This window comes from Leucoraja erinacea, chromosome 30 (assembly GCF_028641065.1).
Source record: "Leucoraja erinacea ecotype New England chromosome 30, Leri_hhj_1, whole genome shotgun sequence".
Lineage (NCBI taxonomy): Eukaryota > Metazoa > Chordata > Chondrichthyes > Rajiformes > Rajidae > Leucoraja > Leucoraja erinaceus.
The window spans coordinates 11,123,104-11,143,900 of NC_073406.1; the positions used below are offsets into that span (position 1 = coordinate 11,123,104).

General features: G+C 39.6%; 1 protein-coding gene across 6 annotated transcripts; it reads right to left on the bottom strand.

The window, feature by feature from the left end:
* Nucleotides 1–8: 8 nt before the first annotated feature.
* Nucleotides 9–20,324, bottom strand: hp1bp3 (heterochromatin protein 1, binding protein 3). 6 transcript variants are annotated; one of them, XM_055659421.1, is made up of 12 exons: nt 20,225–20,324; nt 16,010–16,100; nt 13,632–13,767; nt 12,489–12,642; nt 10,729–10,872; nt 9,661–9,744; nt 8,657–8,811; nt 7,060–7,150; nt 5,883–6,042; nt 4,188–4,299; nt 1,443–1,574; nt 9–1,052 (listed from the first exon to the last, which is right to left on the bottom strand). In XM_055659421.1, the coding sequence occupies exons 2-12, from the start codon at nt 16,074–16,076 to the stop codon at nt 776–778; spliced, it is 1,512 nt and encodes a 503-aa protein (XP_055515396.1). In that variant the 5' UTR covers nt 16,077–16,100; nt 20,225–20,324; the 3' UTR covers nt 9–775. The 6 variants fall into 6 exon arrangements, with proteins under 6 accessions (XP_055515396.1, XP_055515394.1, XP_055515392.1 ...); XM_055659419.1 differs by having other exon boundaries at nt 13,632–13,770; XM_055659417.1 differs by having other exon boundaries at nt 13,632–13,773.
* Nucleotides 20,325–20,797: the final 473 nt, after the last annotated feature.

Genomic DNA, 20,797 nt, shown 5'->3' on the forward strand with positions numbered 1-20,797 from the left:
CAACAATATACAATGTACTGGAATTTTACTAAGTGAGACAAGATTACAGAAAAAAAGCTTAACAAAATGGTGCTGCATGCAAGTACTGTACTTACAAATCTGACACTAATGCAATTATCAAAAGAAAGAATAGCAACATTCAGTAATACAGACTGTGTTGTACAGGGCTTTTTTTTTTTTAAAGACTAATCTCCAATACAAATCATACAAGGTTTTGAACAGTTAATGAACATAATACCTGACTTCAAAATGCTTCCATTTTAACTCTGTTGATCTCTCATTAAGTTTTCATGACATAATGCTAGGCAGTAATGTCAATGCACATTATACTATGGCACAGATAAACTTCTGCATTAGCTCAGGAAGGTTCTTCCCCACCCTCAAAAATGTATGTATCAACTGTACATATTAATAACCTCATTCAAAGAAACCGGGTACTAATGAAATCCCCATAATCGTGATTTTCATTTAATTCAACTAGCATTTTGGTTTGCTCCCCACTTAAAAGGTAAAAATTGAGTGTGTTGCCTACACTTCTTTTTTTTTTAAAAGGTCACACACTTAAATATAAAGTGTTAAAACCCATTAAACTAAAAAACATTCTTGAAACAAGTTGATGTCCAACAGCTTATCTAAAATAGCATTCTACGGAATTATCTAAAAATAAGTTTCTACTTTTTTCTAGGTTAGCTGCAGAAAAGTATTGTGTCACTTGGCGTGTTTCAAATGACAAACACATGCACCACCAAAGAAGAGCATTCCACCTTTGCTGTTTTTACTTTCTCTGCCTCAGTGAATGCCGCGTGGTGGTCTTGGTAGGTCCTTTCACCTTCTTTGGGGTTGCAGAAGACTTTTTAGGAGACCCACGGCGAGGCTTTTGAGGTGCTGCTGGCTTTTTAGCCAACTTTGCAGACGAGGGCCGTGACTTCTTAGCTGGTGTTTTTGCAGGTACTTTCTTTGACAACATGCTCTTCTTAGCAGTGACTGCTTTCTTCGGCTTGGCAGCTTTTCGTTTCTGCAACTTGGCCTTGGCTCGTGGAACTGGCTTGTGCCTGTTTCAGGTTATAAATGCAATAGATTTATTATTGTAGACTAGAGTTAAATGGCTCTGTTGACTGCCCAGTGTTGATATAACTTCAAGCTTCTGGATTCCATTAGGGAAAGAAAGTGATCGAAGTTTCAACTATTGTCCTTTGTCAGAATTATTTGAAAAATGTCCTATATTGTTGCCCTTCCCAAACACCGATGGAGACTATTGATTATTTGTAGTTTTTCATTTTTATTTCATGCATTTGTTTTTTTATTACCTGAGGCTGTAATTTTAAGTGCTGATGCTCTCTATAGCTTTTAAAAATCTCAACTGACTAGTTAAGCAGTCTTGTCAATACATTAAAAATGCAGAAAGGCTACATCATTAAAATTAGTTAGTGATAAACACACACCTTTTCTTAGGAGGCTCATCTTCATCAGATTCTTCTTCTGACTCCGATATATCATTGTCCTCTTCCTCTTCATCTTCTACTTCAGAGTCGTCTTCTTTCTGATGCTGCTTTTCTGGGAAAAGGACACTAGGACTAAAGGAAAATCAAAATATTAAGTTACCGGTACATTGGGCATTGCACAATGTCAAGAAACGCAATGAGGACCCAACATTCTGCCCTCATGATCCAAATCCATAGGTAATCCAGTTATTGCACAGTTTAGACAGAAAACTATTGGAAATATAGACATTGTAAAAAATTAGAAAGCAGTAAAGATCCAAGAGACAGAAAAAGACCCACATGAAGCCTTGATGTCTCAGCATGTCCAAGCACTTAAAGTTCTATGAATGGCAGTTAATTTGAATTGTAGTTAATTGTAATGTAAAAAATGACATATGGGTTCAAAGCTGTTAAATATATATTTACTTTCCACTTGATGAAAACCCCAAGCAGTCCCATAAGGATACAAAGTACATGCAAATCTAATGTAAACTAAAAGGTTGATGAGGGTGGGGCTGCTGACGGAGTCTATATGGACTTCAGTAAGCCTTTGATATTGCTCTGGAAGGCTAAATTGCATGGAATCGAGGGAGAGCTAATACAGAATTGGCTTTGTGGTAGGAAGCAGAGGGTGGTGGTGAGAGGTTGTTTTTCCACACTGGAAGCCTGTACCTAGTGGGGTGCATCAGGGATCGGTGCTGAGCCCATTGCTGTCTGTCGTCTATTTCAATGACTTGGATGAGAACGTACAAGGCATAATTAGTAAGTTTGCAAGTGACATTAAAATAGGTGGGATTGCATTGTGAAACTTGTTATCAAGAATTACAGCATAATCTTGATTAGCTAGGCAAGTGGACAGAGGAATGGCTCATGGAGTTTCATTCAGATGAGTGAGGTGTTGCATTTTGGGAAGTCAAACAGGACAGGACCTTCAGTGAATAGTAGGGCTCCTGGGAGTGCTGTAGAGCAGAGGGGTCTTGAAGTACAAGTACTTCGTTCCATGAAAGTGACAAAAACAGTTTGTGGTAGGGTTCTGAAGGCAGCTTTTGACACAGTGGCCCTCATCTGTAGGGAAGCAAGTTTAGAGGTTGGGACGTTATGTTACATTGTACATGCTGTTGGTTATGTCGCACTTGGAGAAGTGTGTTCACTTTTGGCTATAGGAAATATGCTATATGAAATATGCCATTAAGCTCGATAGAGTACAAAGATGATTTACGGGGATGTTGCCAGGACTTAAGGGCCTGAGCTTTAGGGAAAGGTTGGTCAGGCTAGGACTTTATTGCAGTCATGAGGAGAATAAATAGGGCAGGGGAATCAATATCCGAAGGACATTTGCTTAGGGTAAAATAATGTAATGGGATCCCAAGGGGAACTTTTCCCAGAGTGGTGGGTATATGGGGCGAGCTGCCAGAGGAAATATTTGAGGCAGGCACAATAACAACATTTCAAAGATATTTGGACAGGTACCTGGATCGGAAAGATGGAAATGGGCCAAACGTGACTAGCTAAAATTTTGCATCTTTGTTGGCCGAAGAGCCTGTTTCTGTACTGTATGACTATGATATTGGTGAACATCCAGACTAACAGAATATATTTCAAAACAAAGAGCTCCAATGAGTATATTAGGAGTATGACCAAGTGCAATAAGAAGGAATATTATGGTGCTCAACAAAAAATTATAACCTAATATATGTTACATATCCCTATTGTCCAACTTCCATAAATGGAAGCATACCGAAATAAATAGTGGTGCCAAAAAGATAATGAAAAAATCTTAATGTTGTTCAACTAAAACAATGCTGTATGCTGAAAACATGCAATTATCTTAAAACTACTTTTCTCGCTGTTTGCCATAAAGAGGTTATTAACAGACTGATCTAATCTCCTCTGATGTATCGTGCTACATGAGATCTTCGCTACGGAAGATCGTGTAAACATTTGAAAAAACATTGCCTTAGTTACTGTTGTGAATCCACTAAAAAAAATATATATATTGATGATAGAGAGAGTACAGAGGAGATTTACTAGAATGTTGCCTGGGTTTCAGCAACTAAGTTACAGAGAAAAGTTGAACAAGTTAGGGCTTTATTCTTTGGAGCGCAGAAGGTTAAGGGGGGACTTGATAGAGGTCTTTAAAATGACGAGAGGGATAGACAGAGTTGACGTGGATAAGCTTTTCCCACTGAAAGTAGGGAAGATTCAAACAAGGGGACATGACTTAAGAATTAAGGGACTGAAGTTTAGGGGTAACATGAGGGGGAACTTCTTTACTCAGAGAGTGGTGGCTGTGTGGAATGAGCTTCCAGTGAAGGTGGTGGAGGCAGGTTCATTTTGATCATTTAAAAATAAATTGGATAGTTATATGGACGGGAAAGGAATGGAGGGTTATTGTCTGAGCGCAGGTATATGAGACTAGGGGAGAATACGTGTTCGGCACGGACTAGAAGGGTCGAGATGGCCTGTTTCCGTGCTGTAATTGTTATATGGCTGTAGCTGCTCGTAAGCAGAGCATCAACAAATGAGAACATGGTGTTTCTGTAAATGGAAACAAACCCAGAAGTTACACCCATTTAACTGTAAAGCGAATGTCTGCAGAAAATGGCCAAACTAAGGTGATCGACAATCTATGCAAGCCCACTAACAAACCTATATTTGCCATCGTGCATGTTTAAAAAAAAAAATTCCAATTAAAATTGTTCTTGCCTGGGGTAAAATGGAAAACAGAGCTGGAAGGAGCCACTGAATCCTTTGCCAGATATCTGTTCAATCCATCCATTTTTTTCACATTTCTGCAGTGTTCTCTTCAACATGTGCACTGGAACAAATAATACAATACAATCAAAATAGTATCGTTGAAATTCACATGTTTTGTTGAATTAAGGTACCGATGATGTTTGCTTTTGTAGAAAATATGACAATTATTTCAATCATTTCCTCTCACGGGCACGGGCACCATGCCCATTCAAAAAACAGGCGAGATATAATTTGGAATATTGTGCACCTTTTAATACTCCCATGTCAATAATGAAATTCCGGCCCTGACTGACCTGCTGAGTTACCAGTGTTCTAACTAGTACAGGAGTCACTGCCTCAAAAAGGCAGCCAGCTTCGTCGGAGACCCACATAACCTTGGCCACAGGGAGAGGGTTTTGACCTAAAACGTCACCTATTTATTTTCTCCAGAGATGCAGCCGGTCCGTGCGAAAGCGGAGTTCGCGCTAAGTGCGCACTAAGTTTGCACGTGATGTCATTTACGTCATGCTTACCAATCAGCTGGACGGGAGGCGGACCAACTGAATTTGGGCGTTGCGCAACGCCACGCCACGCGCTAGGGGTACGCCGTCAAGACGCTGCGTACGATCGCAATGCACCTGCGTGCCAACAGGCCGTTGGCGCGCGAGGATTTCTACCACTGCAAAAAGTTCGGAGCCTCGTGCGATGTTGGGACCAGCCCCGCACAACTCCGCACTTCTATGTGCCCGTATGCCTCAAGCGACCACGAGGTCGGGTAATTTGCGAGCCAAGGTCGCGTAAGTGGGACAGGCCCTTTACTCCACCATGGTCATACTTACTTCACTCTTGCCATCGGGAAGAAGGTATTCAAGCCTGAAAACTGTAACATCCAGGTTCAGGAGCAGCTTCTTCCCTACAACCATCAGGATATTAAACATTGCAACCTCCACATAAGCTCCAAACTACAGACTTGGGGGTATTGTTTTTGTCTTTGCACTATTATTGTTTGCTTGTTTTTATATACATTTCCAGAGTACTATGTTTACATATCTGTTGTGCTGCTGCAAGTAAGAATCTCATTGTTCTGTTCCAGGACATATGACAATAAAACTCTCTCTCTCTCTCTCTCCATTTGTGACACAGTTTGATGTTGGTGGAGCACACAAACCCTGATCAGTGTGGTGGGGGATCTTTTACAAAGTAAAATTTAGGAGAACTGTAATAATTCAGACATAAACACATTATTTCTTTTGCCTTTAAAACCAATGCCTCACCCCCGAGATTTCCAATTTCTTCCATCATTAGAGTTTCTCATTTCAAGACAATTTATTTTTTTATTAAAGACTCATTTTCCACCCAAGAGTTCTGCATCAAAGTACCAAACTTCTGAGTTAATCCTAGACATTTTGCCGACTGTTTCACTTCTCACCCAGAGGTTCAGCCTAAGAATCTGAACTAGGTTGGGCCCAGCCCAGAAAAGGCAATTCCATTCATTTTGATGTTGAGGAAATGATTCAGTCTGCAACTCAAAGCACACCGCTTTCACAATTAAATTAACAGTTTCCAGAAGAGTGTGGAAAAATTGAATCTCAGACAATTAAATGATGATTAGCTTTTTAGTAAGCAAATATAAACGAAGGGCAATAAAGACAATGTCTGACTTACTCTGGAAATTCGAATTGGTTGCAGGAACTTTCTCCAAAACATATTTTTTAAGAGCTGTGGTTGAACAGGTTTTTGGTTCATTCATGGCAGTTATAGCACTTAGAATTGCATCCTCAAATGGACCCCCACTTAACAATGGCTTGTCTCCAGTCTTTTTAAGCTGCAACAGAAGATGCAAGCAGTAAGTCAAAAAACTTTCTAAGTTATATCACAAGTGGAGCTATGGTGTAAATGTTTCTATATGTTTGTTATGCATATTATGTTACCGCTACCAATATCAGGTCAACAGGATGGTTCTACACAGCCCACCTCGAATGGCAGGCTGTTAAGACACATGTGCATACATTTTCTACCAGATATTTCTGGGAGCAAGTAGGAATAACTGTTCATGGTTAAATAATTCAAGCCAACCAGTTTAAAAAAATGTAATTTGTTCTTCTTTTGTCCTCAAATAATTGACACAAATCTATGTATTAGGTAGTTGAAACAGATACTGTGAGCATTACAAAATGCAAGACTTGCCCACAAACATTCTGACGACATTTGAAGCCATAGCCCACGCTGAACTGGCTGATAAAAGTGTGCGTGTCAATGAATACCAGAAATATTAAAAAATTAAGTCATACTATTTCAAGATTTAAAAAAATTAGCAGGTAATTATATTGAACATTATCTAAAATCTAAGGTAGACAATCTTTCCATTTTCCTCCGAGCTGCTCCCCATTTGAAATGGAATCCCCAAATCTACACAAGTGCAACCAGAACCACATTCAGCTCCTATATTCACGAATGCAATGCAGATGTTTCCACTTCATCACCAAATATGGACACAATTGAACCTCAATGGATCTTTATGACTGCTGTGCATATCCCCGATTGTCAGCTGCAATTTGGTGTTCATTGCAGCCCAACCCCCCAAAAGAGATGCATTTCAATGTTTTATGCACTTTAGTAGTCATTTGTCAATTTCCTTTACTCACAAGTGAATCCTTGAGATGAGATAAAATTAAAGTGACAGATGAGATTTACATTTTAAAAGATTCCCCTGGGATCAAAACTCTCAGATAACTTCCAAAGGATATGTAAAATTCACTTTAATACCCATTCACTCACATACCCAAATTGAAAATGATCCCACCCCACTATTCTTAACATAGCTAGTATTAGTAGTACTTACCTGGAACGTCCCCGTTGCTCCCTTGCCAGTGATCTGCTCCAACTGACCCTTATCTACAGCTCTTTGCAAAGCCTGTTTAAGTAAATAGGCCCTGCAATTTCAGCACACACAAAATAATCTTCAATGGTAGATAAACCAAGCCATCAAAAAATGAAAAAAAAACATCAACACCTTAAAGAATTAATATTTTATTCGACCAAATGGTCGACCTGTCGCACGAGGCCTGGTCCCCCAACGAAAAACCCGTTTCCCCAACGCAATATTGCACCAGTAACCCGTAGTCATCAATGGAGGCGTGGTACCCCAACTGAACCCATTCCCGAACGTAAGATTCCAGCACTCCCCTGCCTCCCTCAGCACTGGACTTTAAAAAAGAATCCCAATTCCACTTCCCTGCCAGCCGCAGCAGATCCAATTGCAATGCAGATTCGCCCTCCCCCTCCCCTCCTGTTGAAGGACTTGCTGTGACATCCCATTGAGGTGAAAAGTTCAGAGTGTTCGTGTCTTGCAACTTCGTATCAATGTGTGTTGGAAGCTGGCAGGAAGGATTTTAACAGTAAAAATCCTGTTAAATTTGGCTTTTTTTTAAAGCTTTAATCATCAATAATGTGAAATATAGCATCAAATCTTAAGCGAACCTGATTACGACGTGGAGGGCAAAAATGTGAGTCAGAATATATAAAAATGTAAGCGCTAGCGAGTAGCGTTTTGAGGAAGATACAAAACACATACAGACATACATACAAATTGGAGAAGCCAATGTTCACACCGCTGGGGTGTAAATTACCCAAGCTAAATATGAGGTTCTGTTCCTCCAATTTGTGGTGGACCGCACTCTGGCCATGGAGGAGGCCCAGGACAGAAAGGTTAGATTCGGAATGGGAAGGGGAGTTGAATTGCTGAGCCACCGGGAGATCAGGCTGGTTATTGCGAACTGAGTGGAGGTGTGTGAAGCGATCGCCAAGCCTGCACTTGGTCTCACTGAGGTTGATCATACGCTGAATAATCCCACCAAATTGTGGTATATATCATGCCTTGATTGATGAATATGTTTAATTTGTGACTTTATTTGAAGCAGAAATAATATGTGAATGCTTCATTGAACATAATTCCGACTGGTAACTACGCACTTCGTCCGAGCACATTATCGCACTCGTCATGCAAGCCGTCTTAAATGACCATCTAAACTGTCATTTGGCAACCTAAATAGCTTCCGAGGTTGTCCGGCTGGCAACAGGGAAAAAAAAGTTAAGTGAGAGCCTTGTGTGTGCATGCAACTTTCTAGTGTCTTTCTCCTAGTCTGACTAACATTTAACGTAGAAATCTATTCTTCTTTCTTTGCCTCTGCTCACCTTCCTAGAAATCAATTTACTTGGGAGAACTTATTCAATCAGTTAGGATTACTCTCATTATTTTTATCTGGACAAATTACCAGACCTGGTAACTTTAGTGCACATGATGACAAATCTTCAAGAATGAAAAGACGAACATGCTATAAAAATCCATAGGCTTACAGGCTGAATCACAAAGTAGGGATTTAGAGTGCTTTACAATGGTTTTAGTCTTGGACAAAGATGCAAACATAAATTTTCCATACCTGCTTTCAGCATTCAGTTTGGGGTAATATTGAAGAAGATACTTCTTGATAAGACTGTATGATGCCTCCTTAGGTTCACACAGCTTTGTGAATGCCAGTGGTAGAGCATCCTCCAGTTTTACTGGCTGTTCCATTGGTCCTGATGAGGTGGTTTTCTATTAAAATAAGAATACTGGGGTTTATGGAAAATAAAACATTATTTGAAAAACCTCAATCCATTGAGGTTGTCTGTGCAGAGGTACAATATTCAATTCAATTCAATTTATTTATTAATTCAATATGCATGATTTAGGCGAAAAGCATACCGATATACTGAATAAAGGGTCAATACAACTATTAGCTAAGGTAGCAGAGGAGTGCTGCTAAGAAATATTGGGGGAAAAAATTAGAAGGTTATTCTGCTAATGCCTTGGAGAAAGTCTATTTATTATTGCGAAATAGAGTGGTTATCAGGCATAATCAGATGGGAAACAGCGACAGTACTTGCAGTTGGACAGTACCATGAAAACCAAACTCAATACTTTTTTCGGAGCATGATGATATGGTTGAACGTTCTCTATTATTAATCAATATTTGATGCTTTATCCTTGATCATATTAAGAGCATGTTTGAGATTTGTGGTCAGCTAGGACAAAAAATTATATGTGCTAGTGTTCAGGTTTGGACTGGCCTTGATCAGGTCAAGTTATAGTTTTATAACCAAGCAGACTCTTGCATAGCAAACCATAAACAGGACTATATACCAACAATAACTGGTCCAAAAGACTATTCAAAAAGCTATAGTCACTTTACAATCAGGTGCATCACAATAACATTCACCTTCAGCTAATAAGGTTTTGACTGAGAATGACTGTACAGAAATTGTATCTGCACAGATTGTTTCTGCTCTAATTAAAACTTTACATTTTCTGACGCAAATTTGGGATGTTGATGCAATGGTAAACCCTGACTACAAAATACCCATGGGCAATGAACAAATGATTTATCATGAATATATCCAATACCTTTTTGTCCTGTTTCGATTTATGCGATTGTTTCCCTGCATTTGACACAACCACAAAACTTCCAGAGGCACCCTTTCCCTTCACCTGAAGAACAGGATGAACTCAAGATTAATCCTTTCGTGTAATGGACTGTACGTCGTGCGACAGCTTAGAGTTCAAAGCAATATTATATATTTCCAAGGAAAACATTTATCCTGGTACCTTGAATCAAGTAAAAAAAGTTTAAAACATTTCTTTATAATGTTAATGACTATACAAAATAACCCATTACATGCACTCTTTGTACAGGGGCATAAAGTTACATTGAAATTCAGACTATGTTGAATTCAAAATGAAACACACCAATATTGGCTCTATAGAACTTGTCCGTGGCTACTGTTCAATTAGTCCAGATTATCCAGAGTATGTTAGATAAACAGCAGATCCACAGTATATCAATCCACAAATATAACACCCACCGTAAACAATATGTCTTCACTAAATCTTACCATGGATTCCTGCCCCGTTCAAATGATTCCATTGTCCGTCACCCTTGCACAACAACCATGCTGATACACTGTAATATTCTACGTGTACATTCCTATGTGCACTACTGATTGCTACATTTCAAATTAGCCTCAAATTAACCAAAGTAGCAAATGGAACAGAACTCACATCATAGCACCTACATAAATAATTTTCCAATAGTCCTTGCTTTGCAAGCATGCCCAGTTTACGTGACTGCTATTCAGATCCCAACCACTCCATTCAAAAAGTCAAATATTATTTTTGTATTATGGCAATCAGAACTACAAGTTATGTTCAAGGTACAGATGCAACAATGATCGATTAAGTATAAATAGGCTCTCAATATCCTGGGGATAGAGAGGAACAACTTAACGTCAGATGAACAAGAAGGAAAAAAGCGGTATCATCTTTCCAGAGTGTTGAAATGCCCCTGTACATCAACAATATTACCAGATTGCAATGCACTCCTACTTATCCTGTAGTCACTAAATTTCACTTTATTTTCATTGATATATATATACAGTTTTTTGATAGGCAGTTTGATAATAAACTAAGGGTTACCTGTTTGATAGCACCACGTTCCAGCTCTCGTTTCAAGGCTTGCTTCAGTATATATCCCCTGCGCTCGAGTTCCAGTGATGGATACTTGTTAATGATGTATTTTCTTATGGCGACAACGGAAGCACCAGACTTCTGGAAACAAGCCTGAAAAGTGTCTGAGTATTTTTAAAATGTCCCATTTTCAGCGTGCATTTGCAAGTTTTGAAACGACTCTCACTATTATGGTCATCCTACAAAGAGGATATTTTGTTTTAACCAAAATAATCTTAACAACGGGTACAAATATTGCTAATTATCTTAAATAACAGAAACAACAAAGGAAAACAAGCAGCACAATATCATTTGAGAATTGAAAAAGCATATCACTTTATCAGCTGTGTAATTTCTGATTACAAGTTCATTAACTGTAAAGCATTGTGACGAGTGCTGCGCATGTGCAAGTCTTTCTTTCAGCAGGTCTGACCGTATCCTATCCAGTACTATGTCCTGCTTATCCATCACCCTGTTCGTCAATATCTTAAATGTGAAATCTTCAATCTTATTTAAATTCCAAAATGGCATTAAGGGCCTGTCCCACAGGCTATATTTTAGGTGACTAGGCTGTCGCCACATGGTCAGTTGTATGGCCGTGAATAGTCTCCTCAGTCGCCCAAAGAGTAGTAGCGTCTCTCTGGTCACAGCTGGATTTTCAACATGTTGAAACATTTTTGGAGACAATCGGCGACAGTGGGTTTGATGCCAATGAGTGTAGCTTGACTCCTCCTGATGTAGGTGATGTCCTAGCTGTCGCAAGGTTAATGTAGGTTGTCGCTGGTGCTGTCTTAGGTTTTTCTTGTTGTTAAAGTAATGATTCTATTTCAAATTTAATGTCGAAGGGGGGTCCAGTTGCCGTTTTATCGGCGACCTGCTACGACTGGAAAGTCATCTAAAAATAGCCTAAGTGGGACAGGTCCTTTACCCTACCCAATTGTGCAATGTATTTTCTTAAGTTGACCCAATCCACAACTATTGGTGGCAAATTCAGCTACCCAGGTTTCAAAGGTGTGGGATTTTTTTTCTTAGATCATTTGCACCTCTACATTAGGTTGTATGCTTAAATATTCAGGGTCTGAATTCTTAACCTTCCAATGTGAAGGACAGTACAACAACTGAGTCAAAAGAAAATTTATAGGTAAACATCACAATGAGAACATTTCATAAGAGGGCAGCTAATATCAAAGGCCCACACCATCCCGGCCATGCCCTCATCTGACTGCTACCATCGGGAAGGTGGTACAGAAGACCAATAACTTTTACTGTTAGATTTAAGAACAGCTTCTTCCTATGAACCATCATGCTCTTGAACCACTCAGCACAACCCTACCTCAGCACTGAATTACTTTGTACTTAGTTTGCACTACTTACTTACACCATCATTGTTTGGTTTACCTAGAATAACTGATAATTTATTGTATATTTATTTGTGTTGTGTTTAGTGTGCCTGTAAAGCTGCAGTAAGAATTCATTGTTCCAGCCTTAGTGCACAAAACAATTAAACACTCTTGACATTTAGTACTTGAGTGCAATTTTTGATGTCACATTTACGTATCAATGTAGCACATGAGTTGTCAGCAGAAGTGTTGGAATACTACTCCACAGAGGTTGCAAAGGATCCAAATGAATATTTTGAAAACATCATGGAGGTTGTCATTTAACCTTTGATATTCTGGTACAACGGTGAAGAGAATGCAAGACACACCATGAGGTTTTTCGTTATCTACCTTAATAGCTTCCATGACAATTGCATCCATTTTTGGTCGTGCAGTAGTAGTCATCTGAGAATTTTTCTGTACTCGAGCTAGTTGACTAGCAGACAAGGTAGCCCATGATGGAATGGTCTTTTTAATCTTCTTATCCTTTATTGGTTCCTTTTCTCTGTTAAAAGTCACAAATTACAGAACTTTAGCCTTGTTCCATATTTACTATTCTCCCCCTTACACATACTAAACACCTTGCATTTCATATTCAAATTATGAATCAGATTGAAAATAACATCATCTAGTTGTAAGTGAAATTGGTTGAGTGAAGATTGCCAGAAAGATTGTGGAGAGCTTTTCTTCAGGTTCAGCCATTGGATCCTCCATCTTCTAGAGAAACAAGGTCACAAGCAAATTAGGTTTAATTGAACAACTGTGCAGAAATCCTTCCACACCAACACTTCCAATTATATCATGCCGAGCTACTGTGCAGGCTTGGTCGATGCAAGCTTCACTACAACAGCAGAATGACGGCTGACATGCTGACTATTTTTTTCTGTATGGCATAATATTAATGATGGGAATGTACCGAATTATAAGAATTCTTGATTGTACAAACTAGAATCATCAAATCTACGTGAACTAAGGTTGAAAAGAAATGTTCATGCCAACAGTGTAGCCTCATTCAATTGGTGTACGTTAAACAGTTTCATACTTTGTTGGTGACAGAAGATGAAATCAAGAAGCAGCAGAGCAACAATGCAGATATGCTGTCCATGATGTCCAATGGATATCTACTCCAAACATTTTATTATTTTCAGGACAAATAATGCTTCTGTTCAGTGTTCATTTTAATGTTGCATTTTGAGATTTCTTCTTTCACTATCTGCCTAGGAATTGAGATGCTAATTGCTAACGGTGGAAAACAAGATTTAGAAAAAAAACTGAAAGCATGCGAAAGCAACTAAAATATACTTTTGCTCATTCTGGGTTATGCCATAACTGCCATAGGAATGCACTGCACCCCTAATGATTCAACTTTTCTACGTTAGCACCAGAATTTAAATTGAACACCGCCTCGTGTATGGGTGAGTGGTGGACTATTGAGTTGGAGGAGGGGGAGACACGTGCTTGGTCTAGTTTAAATATATATTTGAGTATACATACTCTTTTTTGGGCTCCTCTGAAGGTTTGGTTTCTTTTTCCTCATCCCCACTTTTTTCTGTTTCTTTCTTTTCCTCTTTGGCTGAAGTGTCGTTTTCTGGTTCTTCCTCCGCTGAGATAGATTCTTCAGAAGTCACATCTGCTTCTTAATGTATGGAAAATAATTATTATTACTGAACTTATAATCTCAGCAGATCATCAATGGTCAACCATGTTTCAAATATAAATGTCAATCATTAGAATTCTGATTCAACCTTTTGTTGTTTCCTTGGTCCCAACAATACTAAGGAGCACAATCCCCTGGGCCTCCGCTCACTAAAGATAGGCACACTCAACCTTAACCAAACACATTGTTCAGTTTAACTGATGGGGAAATTATCTAGCCAGTCATTCTTTATTGGGTCATTTGCTGATATATGTTAAGGATTCCATGAAAATAAATAGATGAACATTTGTGCATTACATTAATGAGCTTACCCGGCTGCCAAAACATGAGCAGTGGCCCAATTTGCTCTGGATTTGCCTGACCAGATTATGGAATTGCAAGCACAAGCATGTACACCTAATTCTAGACAACACAATCAAATCCCCACTATTAACACTTTGAGGTTTGGAAGACTGTGGGGAGAAGTAGGAATCTGGAATGCAAGTGCCCAGTGCACTGTTTTTAGTAGGCAGAACTGGGGCTTTAAATGACCCTCAAGTGGACTGCCTATATTAATGCCAAGATTTGGTATTTGGTACAATTACAGGCAGTACCTTTTGTAACTGTATTCCTGACAGCATCTCAACCCAGTCCTGCAAAGGATTTCCATTTGTTACAGAGCTTAAGTAGTGCAATGGAATACTCAACAATCATTAAAGCAAGTAAATAAAACATACTTAAAACTTCATGGAAAGAATAGTTAACCGAGTCTACCTTGTAGCATATTTGTCTTTTTTACAATACTACACACAAAAATGTGACAAACGGGGTCAAAATTTAAATTCCTTCAATGACTAACATAGCATCAACAAAAAATATAAGAAGATAGCATATTGATGGCAAGTTTCCGAAAATAGCATCGGAATACACAAATACATTTTGTGTAATGGTTGTCACGTGGTGTCTACCAATGACCTGGTTGGCACAGTAAGTGCAAGTATTTCTTATTCCTTTCTTTGTTTATGAATACCACATGGAACAATAAAATTGCAAACACCGTTCCCACTTCATTCACCTGATCATGTAGTAGAATACTGCGTCCAACGCGCGTTACACATCATACACATCAAACGTACGTTGCGGTGGCCACTAAAAGGTTTGGTGTCCCAGAAAATGGACGTTACATTATTAGCGAAAACCAAACATTTTCACCAATGTGATCTAAAGGTACATCACCTTATGGATTTGAGCTATATCGATGGCCGATGATTCATCAGAACATTTGATTTGGGCTGATTTTTTAGTAAGTAAAATGTCTCCGTAACGGTCGTTGTGGAGTTTCCCGAAATTGACACGAAGGAATGAAGTTAGCAACTTGGTCCGTACGAAAGGTAAACGACAGTGTGTTGCCAAACTGAAGTTTGGCTCAGTTTCTTATTGACCAATTTATGTCCAAAAAAAAAATATTTTATTGATTTTAAAAAGTTGGAAAATATATCATAAACGGTCGTTGCATTTCTGACACCACGATGTTTTTGATATATTAAATTGGAAAATAAGAAAAAATAATTAACTCGCTCAAAAATCGCTACTACCATAGGATACATTGGATTTTTGAAAAGCATTAGAGGTTTGGAGCCTCCGTGATTAAACTTATGGAGGTACCGACCACGATAACAGTCGTTGTTACAATGGACACCAAGCACAACGACTGTTACGGTATCTTTACTGTACTGTATTATCTTTATATTACTATATTTTTCTCCTGGTATTGATGAAGATATTTCCCTAGCTCATTATCAAAACGTATATATGTATGATCGCCCATGTGAAGTTTATTTATGAATTAAATATTCATGACTAAATGTGGCAGCGTTTTTGATGTCACATTTTTGGTGTCCAAATTGGTGGTAAAAGAATAAAGATTTGTTTGTCATGAAAAAAGTTTTTGACTTTCGATCTTGAAGTTATCTAATTTATTTCTGTTATTTATAGGGTTTCACATGATGGGCAGATTTTTGTTAAGAACAGTGTATTGGTATAAAAAACGAGAAAATAATTTTGTTCCTCAAAATCTCTCCAGTATTGTAAAAAGACACATATTGAAATTGAATACACAGTGCGCACACATACAAAACATAAAAAAGTAACTGGTTATTCTAATAGCATGCTTGTCACATTTGAGCTTTAACACCAAGAACAATAATTTTGAAAACAAGTCAAACATGGCTTTCACCTGCCGTGGTCTTGTTTCTCACTGGACTCTCCTGTGCTGAGGGACTAGCATTCCGCCGAATAGGCATGTTTACACTAACAGAATGAACGACCTGTTGAAGAAGTTACAATATATAAGTTCAACCAAAATGGTAGTTTAATAGTACTTCATAACAGAGATGGACAGGGAACAGAAGGTTTAAGAAGGAACTGCAGATGCTGGAGAATCGAAGGTACACAAAAAAGCTGGAGAAACTCAGCGGGTGCAGCAGGAAATAGGCAACATTTCAGGCCGAAACCCTTCTTCAGACGGGTTTGGACACTTTGGCACAATGTTGTGATGGAATTGCTATCAACCATTATAAAGCGGTAAATCCCGCATTTTCACATTATGCACACCATTTAGATGTCCAACTGAAGTTTGTAAATGAGCAAATTTTTTAGATAACATTAAAAAAAAAATCTAATATCAAATGAACTGTGTTGAATTGTCAAAGAATGGACCAAACTTTAAATTGAGAAATGCTTCTCAATCGTTAGTCAGAATTACCTATTTAATGGACGTGGGCAACCTTTTAAAATCTCACAAAATCTGGAAATGAATGAAATCTTCAATTGCATCAGATGACAATGCGATAACAGAGGCACATTTATCATTATAGAGCTGAGAGCCTGTGCACAAGGTTTAATTTCATTTACAGCATTCAGATCACAGCATGCGGCCAAGATATACCTTGTGAAAATTATGGAGGGAAAAGGGAGACAACACAGATGCAAAAATACTTTGTGTTGAGGAAGTCAGAAATATAGCTGTCAATTTAGCAGAGCATCAGATAGTTACAAACAAGAGAGACCTATTTCTCAATTAGTCCGAGTTACACAGCATGGAAGCACAAGAGACTGAAGATGCTGGAATCATGAGCAAAAACAAAAAAAGTAGTAGAGTAACTCAGTGGGTAAGGCAGCATCTGTGGATGGAATGGACTGGCGATGTTTCTGATGCCCATTCCCTCCATAGAATGCAGCTTGACCTGCTGTGTTCCGAGAACAGAGAAATGTGAGGTGTTGCATTTTGGGAAGTCTAACATGTTCAGGACCTACATGGTGCACGGTAGGGCTCTGGGAAGTGTTTTAGAGCAGAGGGATCTAGGAGTGCAGGGACATGGTTCCTTGAAGATGGAGTCGCAGGTAGATAGGATGGTTAAAAAGGCTTTTGGCACATTGGCCATCATCAATCATATATAGTACAGAGACTTTGCTGAGGCCACATTTAGAGTATTGTGTCCAGTTCTTGTTGTCAAGGGTACAGTGAAGATTTATGAGGAAGTTGCCAGGATTAGAGGTTCTGATCTATAAGGAGAGGTTGAGTAGGCTGCGACTCTATTCCTTGGAGCACTGGAGGATGAAGGGTAATCTTATAGAGATTTATAAAATCATGAGAGGAATTGATCGGGTAGATATCCAGAGTAGGTGAATCGAGGACCAGAGTACATAGATAATGGGGAAAAGATTTAATAGGAATCTGAGGGGTAACCTTTTCACACAAAGGGTAGTGGGTATATGGAACAAGCTTCCAAGGAGGTAGTTGAGGCAGGGGACTATCCCAATGTTTAAGAACGGTTTTGCTCACCAAAACTACATGCAGCTCCAGTTCCCTGTCCACCTGGTTAAACCTTAACTCTGTGCCAAAGTGGCCCAGGAAGTTAATCCAATGCATCAACTGTTACAAACTGGGTTTCTAAAAAAAATAAGGCTCACCACTACCTTTATAAGCCAAACTTTCCAGTTAGGCCCATATCCCAAGAATGAACATTAAAGACTCAGTGCAAAGTGTAGTGTTTAGCAATAATGCAAGTTTAGCAATAAAAAGCACTAACACCCCATATAAAGTTGCTATATAAGCAAATCATATTTAGGCACCAAACATCAATTAATTAAACAACATAATTTGTTAGTTGCAACTTCAAATTTGATGGCCAGGAATTGAAATTAAAATTTCTATCCAGGTAGGCTCGTGCAATTTAAACCATTCAAATAAATTAATTTAGGAACTACTTTAAACTGTTGTGATTTTTACATAATTAGAAAACTATCATTAGGTTTGCAGCGATAGTCAATATGAAACATGTTCTCTGATTGATAGCAAATATTAGCAGCACTTACATATTGTCAACATGTGAAATATGGTTTACTAGCTCTATGTTGCTTCCCAGTGTTCTCAATGGTGTTTGGTTTTATAACAATCAGTATCGTGAAAACGGTACTGGTAAACCTCACATATTTTTTAGGCTAATAAAGAGAAAACATTAGCAGCATTTCTGCACGTGCATCAGATGCTGGTTTACAAAATAAACACAAAGTGCTGGAGGAACTCCATGACTTAGGCAGCATCTCTGGAGAACATGGATAGGTAACATTTCACATCAGGGCCCTTCTTCAGACTAATTTTTATCTAGAATTGCTACTAATCTCAAATATATTTGGTCCATCATTATCCTGGATTAGTCCAATAATAGTACTGGTTGATGGCAACAAGGAAATGGACAATGTTTTTTTTGTAAACCAGCATCCGCAGTTCCTCGTTTCTTCAAAAACGTTACATTATTGGGAATATTGGGAACTTGAGGATACATTTAATTATTTTTCATGGTTATCAGTTTTCTGAATATGAGTATGTGAATTTATAACACCAAATATGAATAGTAAAAAAAAAACAAGTTACCCACAGAAAATGGGAAGGGATGTGTATTAATGTGACGTTATCCACTTTGGTGGCAAAAACAGTAGATTATTATCTGAATGGTGGCCGATTAGGAAAGGGGGAGATGCAACGAGACCTGGGTGTCATGGTACACCAGTCATTAAAAGTAGGCATGCAGGTCCAGCAGGCAGTGAAGAAGGCGAATGGTATGTTAGCATTCATAGCAAAAGGATTTGAGTATAGGAGCAGGGAGGTTCTACTGCATTTGTACAGGGTCTTGGTGAGACCACACCTGGAGTATTGCGTACAGTTTTGGTCTCCTAATCTGAGGAAAGACATTCTTGCCATAGAGGGAGTACAGAGAAGGTTCACCAGACTGATTCCTGGGATGTCAGGACTTTCATATGAAGAAAGACTGGATAGACTCGGTTTGTACTCGCTAAAATTTAGAAGGTTGAGGGGGGGGATCTTATAGAAACGTACAAAATTCTTAAGGGGTTGGACAGGCTAGATGTAGGAAGATTGTTCCCGATGTTGGGGAAGTCCAGAACGAGGGGTCACAGTTTAAGGATAAGGGGGAAATCTTTTAGGACCGAGATGAGGAAAACTTTTTTCACACAGAGAGTGGTGAATCTCTGGAATTCTCTGCCGCAGAAGATAGTTGAGGCCAGTTCATTGGCTATATTTAAGAGGGAGTTAGATATGGCCCTTGTGGCTAAAGGGATGGAGAGAAGGCAGGAACAGGATACTGAGTTGGATGATCAGCCATGATCATATTGAATGGCAGTGCAGGCTCGAAGGGCCGAATGGCCTACTCCTGCACCTATTTTCTATGTTTCTATGTATTTTAAACCTTTACTTTTTGACAAAGAAACAACATTTCAGTGCACCAAATACTTCAAAAACATAATGGCACATTGTAAGTGAATGAGGTGACTATTAGGAATATTGTTTGGAACCAGTGGATATGTGCATTCATAGCAAAAGGAACCAGTGCATTAATTTACAAAAATAAAGCTTCTGAAAGCTTGCAGTGTGTAGTGTTGGCTGTCCAGTTTAACGCAAAGTACCGGGAATAGTCTTAGATGTGTCTGGGCTTTTAGAGGGGAGGGGCAGGTTAATCCAGGGGATGGAGGGAGTCCCTAGTTGCTGCGAAGGGACGCACCCTCCGATCCAGCGGCCCCTTGACAAAAGCAACAAACGTTATCCATTCAAACTCGGCAAAAATAAGCAACTACGGGTCCCCCGCCCACTTCAGTCACACCTTGAACTGGCTGTGGCCGCACACCGCGCCAGGCTCCGCACAGGTACAAGTAAGCGAGCAGCGGGCGGGCCAGTGAAGAGCGGCGGACGGTGGCTCCCAATCCTCCTCCACATCAAAGCCCCAACATCAAAATGGCGTATTCGCGAAAAAATTCCCACAAACATTGTAAGCCTCAGGACTCCGCTGCCCACAGCTGTCGCCGAAACGCCCATTTAATCGGCCGCATGCTGCAGCGGTGCGCCCTGTGTTATTTGTGGAGGTTAACCGCTTACCTTGGCGGCCACCTTGCCCTCCACCTCCTCCCGCTGCGCCTCCAGCTCGGGCTCTGGCGCGTCTCCCCCCCCCCCCCCCAACCTGGCTCCCGCCGGAAAAGCCGTCACCCAACCGGCGCCGCGCGAGACACATTCAAACAAAAACAAAAAAATACACTCCTCCGAATTACAAACCACCGCCCTTGTACCAAACCAGTAAGAATGTCCTTGTCTCGAAATTATTTTAATATATGAAGTTTGGTGTTATTTCCTTTGAGCCGTTTACCCCCCCCCCCCCTTGTTTTCCCTCACAAACATGGCGACTAGGGGACAGAATGTCCCTCATAAAATGGCGACCACAACATTTGCCCCTCAAAGAATGCTGACCACGGGCATTTGCCCCTCACAGAATGGGCATTTGCCCCTCACAAAATGGTGACCGCTGGCATTTGCCCCTCACAGAATGCTGACCATGGGCATCTGCCCCTCACAGAATGCTGACCATGGGCATTTGCCCCTCACAGAATGGGCATTTGCCCCTCACAGAATGCTGACCACGGGCATTTGCCCCTCACAGAATGCACCGCTGGCATT